Here is an 8,610-nt window from a genome sequence, read left to right on the forward strand (position 1 = left end):
TAGTAAAAAAAAATTAAAAAAAGTCCTGGGATCGAGCCCCCACATAGGGCTCCTTGCTCAGTGGGGGGCCTGCTTCTCCCTCTGCCTCTGCCTGCTGCTCCCCTGCTTGTGCTCTTGCTCTCTGTCAAGTAAATAAGTAAAATCTTAAAAAAAAAAAAAAGGCCCCTTTAAAAAAAATTAAAAAAAAAGAGATGAGGCGATAAGGGGGCCCCAGTCCAAGAACTAGTCCAGTGAATGATCTTTCCATAACTGTACCGAAAGTGGCAGAAGCCAACTGTCTCTAGAATCAGAATTGTAAACTCCAACTCAAAAGGTGACCCATCTAGTCTTTTTAAGTTTTGAATTCACCATCAACAAATTGAGATTTCACACAAAACCCAGATTTCCACCGCCTTTTGATCAAGTGGAAGATCTGGCAATGATCAACTAAGGTGGAGGAGGGGGCCCCAGTTCTCCAGTGCACCCAGGCCCTCCTCCCACTCCCTGCTGTCTCCTGCCTGCTTCACCATCATCTGTTACGGACCAGACTCGTCCGTGCTAAGCAGGTATACTACTCTGCATTCTCAAGGATGGGACAAGGCAAGGCATTCAGTCACCACTTCCGTGAGAAAATATATTCTGAGTCCCAAAGAGATTAAAAATAAATCTTGAGGGGTGCCTGGGTGGCTCAGTCGTTAGGCGTCTGCCTTTGGCTCGGGTCATGGTCCCGGGGTGCTGGGATCGAGCCCCACATCGGGCTCCCTGCTTGGCGGGAAGCCTGCTTCCCCGTCTCCCACTCCCCTGCTTGTGTTCCCTCTCTCTCTGTCTCTGTCTCTGTCAAATAAATAAATAAAGTCTTCAAAAAAAATAAATCTTGAAACACAATCTGTTTTTACTTAGCCATGCCAAGGATTTTTGCAGACCTTCTGAAGATTGTCACCTTTCCCTCTCTCACTGTCTCATGTTTGGTTTGGCTCACAGTTCTGGCCAGGGTCACATAGCTTATCGGGCTTGCCGCACCACTTTCTGTATCCTCCTTATGCATCTCGGATCTCAGTCTCTCTTTAAACAACTGATGGCTTCTTCTATTAATAAATGATTCACAAAGTTCTTCAGTTTGATTTGTTAGATCTTTTTTTCAGCTTTATATCCTTTATGTTTCAAGATTGTACTCAAATCCATTTGGTAAAGGGAAAGAAAGGCCCATGGAGTATGTTGTGTTCACATGCCCCCCCCCCTTAATGAAACTGTTACATTGTGAGAAGCTTTTGTTTTTATACATGTCTTTTTCTGGGTTTTTATAATGAATCACATATTTATATGTAGAGAGAGCAAATTTCAGGGTTTAGGATAGGGATCAACAACTCGTTCTTAAATAAATGAATTATTGTGCCAAATTAACCTAAAATAGTTACTGGATTTAACACCTAAGTTTAGGCCTTTCTATTTTAAAAATGTTAAAAAAACGAAAACAAAACCCTAAAACCCAAAGCCAAGAAAGCGACGGTGTTTCAATATGTGTTTCATTTTTCTAGCCACAGAAAACATGTTCTAGCAGATGGGGCTAGAAATCTATATATGATTCTTGTTTTAGCGCATCACACACTCTGATGGAACACTTTTCTTGAAAAAGAAAGTTTATTTTTATTCACATTCTAGTACTGAAGAAAATTAATGCATTACTGTAATGTTGCTTCTAGATTGCGGAAAGAAAAATGCATGTTTTCCCTGTTATGTATAGATCGCAGATAAAAGTTATAAAACACAAATACATTTTACATTACCAGTACAAGGCTTTGCCTTGCAAATTTCTGACTACCTGCCGTGGTGAGAAAGCCTTTTGTATACACAGTACACATAGGCATGTGTGCACACATACCAGTACCTGACACAAAAAATTCACAAAATAGTATTAGCTCTACCACAAGTAATACATTCTGATGCTTTCTAAAAAACCCACCTAAGAAGAGACAACTATTAACAACCCACTAGTTAACTTTGCAGTACACAGTGGGGTGTTCCTCTGAAAACCACGAGCAGGCACCTGGCATCTTCCCTTTTGTGCCCATCCCCATGCTGCTCAGAACAGTGGCTGTCATCCTCCAGCAGGCTCCTCCTGAGAGACAGGACACACCAACAGGAAGCACTGTTGTTGCCCTGATAAACTATGAGCCAATGACACATGGGTTGAGTATCTTAGTAGGTTAATATCTGCAAATGACACCAGGGAAAGATTTGATTCCAGTAGAGAGGGTGATTAACCTCATTCAGTCAATTCTGGGAGCGTGCTGTGTGGCAGAGGAAGAGGGTGAGCTCAGGAGCTTGTGTGGGGATCCAGACAAAGCACACCGGCTCTCTGGTACAAAGCAGAGTCCTTCCTGTCTCAGTCCAGAGGGGGAGAAAGGGCTATACCACCACAAAGGGTTTGCCAGCCCCATGACGCCCATGTGGAAATGGAGTGGCCCTCCATCTGGGGCAGATAAAAGCCAGTCTTTGGCCCTGGGGATAGAGTACCTAGTCACACCTCAAGACTGTGTTCGCCTATGAAAAGTACGATCATCAGAAATAATGTTCCAAGGGGCTCCTGGCTGGCTCAGTGGGAAGAACATGTGATTCTTGATCTCAGAGTCATGAGGTCAAGCCCCACACTGGGTGCAGAGATTACTTAAAAACAAAAATAAATGAATGAATCAACTCCTAACTTCATAATCTGAGGATCAATAGTGAAGATGTATAGGCCTTTCTGAAGGAAGTCAACTATGCAGTAAGAAAAAAACAAAACAAAACAACACAAATTAAACATGCTCAGGGTCTACTTCTCAGAATCAAGATTTTAAGACAGACAATCTAACCTGTTTTCTGATAGATTCAGAAGGCTGATCAAGCTTTAAATATTCTACATTCCCATTTTTAATGTTGATGACCATGGACATCAAAGATCCCTTTGCCTCTCTTCTCTCTTTTCCAATTTAATAAACATTTATTAAGTATAAGGCACCATTCTAGGTATTATGCAACATACAAAAGCTAGCAAAGGGCTTGATCTTGACCTTAAATAATATTGATCATTTAGAAGGGAAATGCAGTGTAGCTGAGAAACTCCCATAAACCTCTTTAACAGTGAATAAAAAAGCCCCCTTCAACCCTCAAAGGCTAAAAAAGCAAAAACCTCTCAGTCTTTTCTGATTGTACCTTGCCATATCATTTCACTACCAGATTCCATACAGTTACCACAGGCTCATGAATGCTTACCTGTCTACATAGCTACTAAAAAATGATTTTTTTAATTTGATGAATTCCTAGTTTGAATTTTTTTAAATGGGTGTTTTTTACAGTACCATTCCAACACTGGACTTAATACTAGTCTTCTTCCTCTAAGTTTCCTTAAGTCAATAACTAATCTTTTCATAAACTATATTTTTATATTTAATTGCCTATACTTTGTCTTTATACGTACTATTGATTCTTAAAACTAAGATGTTGATTCCCTGGGGCACTAGGGTGGCTCAGTCGGTTAAGCGTCTGACTCTTGATTTGGGCTCAGGTCATGATCTCAGGATTGTGAAATCAAGTCCCACCTTGGGCCACGACCACACATTTTTACCTCATTCACAGACAGAACTGGGAGGTTGGTCCTGGATGGCTGCCTGGTCCTCGATGCTTTTAGTGGTCTCTTGATTTGCGGAAAGTCTTGTTTAGAAACAAGTGTTTCTGTTGATGGAGATGAGTAATGCCGCTCTAATATTTTTATAAACCACTTAGGACCTAATAGATTCGGTTTGTGAGTCACTTTCCTGTGAGTACCAAAAGATTTCCTAGTTGGAAGGTGCACTCTTCCATCCTGGCAATGCACAGCATTTAATGGAAAGAGTATGCTTGTATTTGAGATTTTCTGATTCATTTCCGGGACCGGGGACTTACTCAAACCACCAGCTGCTGTACCAGGAAAGAACAAATCCACGTTTTGACTTCTCATCATGGTGCTGCATGTTGTAGTCTCAAATTCTTTAAGTGGTTTTAATGTTCGATGAACAAGTTTTTGGCATTGACAAACTTCTGATAAAATACAGTGAGATCCGGCCAGGGCTCTGAACAGTCTGGCTGACATTACCACAACCCAAGCTAAAAGAAAAAGAATTAGAAGTTCAAGGTGTTTTTGTTTTTACATGTTTTCATATATACACAATATTCTCCTAGATAATAAGCATATTTTAAAAAATTAATTAATTATTATTACTTTTTTAACGTAGTGTTCCATGATTCATTGTTTGGGTATAACACCCAGTGCTCCATGCAGTACGTGCCCTCTTTAATACCCATCACCAGGCTAACCCATCCCCCTCCCTCCCTCCCCTCTAAAACCATCAGTTTCTCAGAGTCCATAGTCTCTCATGGTTCGTCTCCCCCACCGATTTCGGCCCATTCATTTCTCCCTTTCTACTATCTTCTTTCTTTTTTTTAAACATATAATGTATTATTTGTTTCAGAGGTACAGGTCTGTGATTCATCAGCCTTACACAATTCACAGCGCTCACCATAGGTAATAAGCATATTTCTGTAAAAACATTTGCAAAACAAATACACCTTAACCTAAGTCTAGTAAAAGAATGAGGTTAAAATAATAAATACAAATGTAATTACAACCTAGGCTTTTCCAATTCCAAAGATGATACAGTAACCACTGTGCTATATTACCTACCTCTAGAAGGAAGAAGACCAGGGCGAGTCACAGCAATGTTTAGAAGCTACTGCTTTCAAAATATCTCAAAAGCTGGAATTGTGTTTAGTTCTAGTCCAACTAGCTAGCTATACTTCACCTTTAATTAGTACTATTCCTTGCCAGTTGAACCAGAGGGTTTTAAAGAAACTAATTATAAAAAATTTTAGAAATTTGTATACACTGGTTCTCCTATTCTCTTCTAGGAAATTCTTACCTTGAAACTAAAGACTGCCTTCATACAGAAGCCACATAAAGCACTAGGACAAAGAACGCAAAAGCGACAGGACAAACAAGAACTGTGTTTTCTCTCTGTCTTTGCAGAGAAAGGCAGATGTAGCATTTAAGGTGTTCAACACACACACAAAATTTAGGTTTTGTTAAAAACTGGGGCACATCTCAGGAAAGTTAAATTTTAATTGTACAAACTAAATTTAAAGGTTACAAGTATATTAGATTGTTAATTACTCTAAAAGCTCTGCGTAAGCTTTGTGCGTTATCAGCAACTGCAACCTCATAGGCTCGGTTTCAAGCACTCTACTCCAAACTCCATGTCTGGTCTTTCAAACTCACTCCTCTTCCTCAATTCCAGCAATTCTTCAACCCCAACAGGACCTAACAATTCAATGATCCAAACACCCTTTTAGCGCCCCTCATTCCCCACACCTCACTTTTGCCACGCTCAGTATATATTCTGTGGTCTACCATCTCTCTCTCTCCCCCCCGTAGACCTCAAATCTCTTGCATCCCTCTCTCTTCCACGTGCCCATGTCACATCACATCCACCAAAATTAAATATAACTCACCTAATATGTGCCTGCCTCTGAACGTGGCTACAGACAACCAGCCAACCAACCATGCCAACTGGTCTCACTTTAAAATCATGACCGCTTCCTTCAGGAGCGCCCTTCATGCTGCTCAATAACCATAACTTATTTCCCTCCCAGAGTCCATTCTGTGCTCTCTCTTCATACCTCCAATGTCTCCTCTTCCTTTCTCATTCTTAATAATGATCTTGCTTCCTCTTTCGTTGACAATCAGAAGAGAATTTCCACAAGCTCTCACCATGATCCACCTGCCCTCCTACTACTTCTGTGCCCATGTACTTTGTCTTCCCTTCTGCTGCCACAGATGAGCGGCCCGTGGTCTCATCTGGAACCAGGTCCTCCGTGTGCACACCACGTCTCATCCCTTCCTGCCTCTAGTAGGAATGGTTAAACCCTTCTTTTCTCTTTCATGCTGTTTATTTTTCCTTCTTTTCAGCAGAAATTTTTAAAAGATTTTATTTATGTATCCCAGAGACAGAGAGAGCGAGCATGAGGAAGTGCAGAGGGAGAGGGACAAGCAGACTCTGTGCTGAGCACAGAGCCCAATGCGGGGCTCAATCTCAGGATCCTGAGATCATGACCTGAGCTGAAAGCAAGAGTCGGATGCTTAACTGACTAAGCCACTCAGGTGTCCCTTTCCTGCATATTCTTATTAGCATATGATTATGCCTTAATTTCTATCTTATAAAAACAACTCTCCCCTGACCCCATTTTTCCTTCCATACACTATACCTTTTCTCTCAGTTCCTTTCCTTTAAAAGGAGTTTTATTAACTGTCTCTAACTCCTCTGATTTTCTTGAATCCACTTCAGTCAGGCTTTCATCCCTACCACTTCGCCAAAACCCACTTGCCAAGGCCACCAATGACCTCCATATTTCTAAGTCCAACGGTCACTTCTCATCTTCATTTTACCTGACTTATCAGCAACATCCGATTAGTTGATCACCTGGAAGCACCCTCTTCACTTGGCTTCTGGTATTCGACACTGGCCATTTTCCTCCTACCTCATTGGTTGTACCTTCCATCTGTTTTGTGTTTTCCTATCCCCTCAACAATCAAAAGCACCATGGCTCAGTATTTGGGCCACTGTCCTTCTCTATTCTCAGCTCCTTATATGCAACCTACACATTGATGGATAGCAAAAATTTATCCCTAAGTCACTCCGATAAATAGCAAATATTTATTCCTAAACTGCTCTGATAAGCATGAAAAACATAACATGCCTAATACTGAGCTTCTGAAATCTTCCCACAGATGCTATTCTTCCCACGGTCTTCCCCATTCACAAAATAGCAATTATATTCTCATCTTTGCTAAAGGCAAAAACCTACAATCCACTGTGCCTCTTCATTCCCCATACCCAGTAGGTCAGCAAATCCCACTGGCTTTATTTGCACCCGGTCTCAACTGACACTGCTACCACCCTGGTCCAAGCTGCTGTCTTTCCCATGATTACTGTTAATAGCCACCTAACAGGTCTCCCTGTTTCTTTCTTCGCCTCCTACAGATTCTTCTCAACACAGCAGCTAAAGTAATCCTTTAAAGATCTATGTCGGATCACATCTTTCCTCTTGCACCAGATTTGATGCTGGCCTCTCATCTTACTTGAAATCAAAGCCAAAGACCTTAAAATGGATGCATGGTCCTACATTCTCTGGCCCTTTATCTCCACCTCAACATCTCCTACAGCTCTATGCCTTGCTCATTTTGCTCCATTCACTATGGATTTGGGTACTTTTTGTGCTGACTGTTCTTATGCTCTTCTCCTAAGAATCTGTAAGGCTCATTCCCTCACCTGCCTCAGATCTTTGCTCCAACAGACTTCTACCCAGTGAAGTCTTCTCAAACCACTTCATTTAAAATGCACAACCGACTATCTTCCTCCACTGTGAATTTCTCCATTGCATTGGACATCACTTGAATGCCTTGTATTTCTAATTTGTCAATTCATAACAAAGATGAACTGAGTTCCTACCGTGTGCCAGACTTTGTCCTAATTGCTGATAATACACATGAAAATAAAACAGACAAAAATCCCTATCTTTTGAAACTTACATCACATTGGAGATGACAGCATAAACTGGGTAAGTCAGTAAAATATATGTTAAGTAGTGACAAAGGTAGGGGCGCCTGGCTGGCTCGGTCGGTGGAGCCCGGGGCTCTTGATCTCCGGGATGTGAGTTTGAGCCCCATGTTGGGTGTAGAGATTATTAAGAAAAAAAAAATAAATAAATTATTAAAAAAATAGTGACAAAGCTAAAGGAGAAAACAGAAGAGGAAAGAATAGATTTCTCTATCCCTTCCGTAGAATGTAAGCTTCTTGAGGATAAGATCGGTCTTCCTTCCATGCTGTGTCTTCTGTGATCACAGTGCCCAGTATACAGTAGGTATTTAACTCATATTTTCTAAATGAAATACAAGGCAGCTACTCAGTTACTGGGCATATTTCCTACTTCTTAACAGTAATACCAAATAAGAAAACAGTATCAGCCAGCTTACGATTCAACGGATAACTGGCGCTCATCTTTGGGAGCATGCCTTCCAATTCCTTAAGCGCATTTTTCTTTTTTTTTTTTAATCTTTGCGGTAAGCGCTATGCACTGGCTCAAAAAAAGGGTCAGTAAGTGTTTATGGATTGCGCGCTTTTTTACTCCCAGCTAAGTCAACCAAAGGATCACCGCAGCGGTTCCGGTGAAACCCGTGACCCGAGCGGTTCAGAGTGGCCGGGATCAAAGGTGAGAACCGCTGTGAGCGCCCATACAAGCTGGGTAGGGAAAGGCAGTGCACTGACCTCTCTGCTGGAAAAGAAGAGGGATGTGCCAAGCGTGCAAGCTTCCGCGACCCGGCTGCAGGTAAGAGACAAGAGCGGTACCCGAATCTCCCGCTTCCGGCAGCCTGCACTGCCGCTCCGGCGACCCTCCCAGAGCCCGCACTGCGCAAGCGCTCAGAACTCCAGGCCGGGCGGGGCGGGAGCCGCCGGGTGCACGTGACTGCCGGACCACGTGACCCGCGTCGCCCCGACCTTTTCCGCTCCCTAGTGCCTGGGACCTCCCGGTCCCTGCTTGCTTCCGCCTCCGCCCGCTTCC

General features: G+C 42.3%; 1 protein-coding gene across 2 annotated transcripts in view; it reads right to left on the reverse strand.

The window, feature by feature from the left end:
- RMND1 (required for meiotic nuclear division 1 homolog) overlaps positions 1-8,441 on the reverse strand; it is a 41,331-nt gene extending 32,890 nt beyond the window's left edge. The window contains exons 1-2 of one of the 2 annotated variants that reach the window (XM_025866334.2): positions 8,316-8,441; positions 3,584-4,101 (exon numbers count right to left, since the gene is read on the reverse strand). In XM_025866334.2, the coding sequence (XP_025722119.1) occupies positions 3,584-4,087 (504 nt within the window). In that variant the 5' untranslated portion in view covers positions 4,088-4,101; positions 8,316-8,441. The remainder of the gene's footprint in view (positions 1-3,583; positions 4,102-8,315) is intronic. The other variant, XM_025866336.2, reaches the window with a different exon arrangement.
- Between the last annotated feature and the right edge of the window lie 169 nt (positions 8,442-8,610).

Source organism: Callorhinus ursinus, unplaced genomic scaffold (genome assembly GCF_003265705.2).
Source record: "Callorhinus ursinus isolate GAN/ISIS: 27379988/994484 unplaced genomic scaffold, GSC_fseal_2.0 scaffold6, whole genome shotgun sequence".
Lineage (NCBI taxonomy): Eukaryota > Metazoa > Chordata > Mammalia > Carnivora > Otariidae > Callorhinus > Callorhinus ursinus.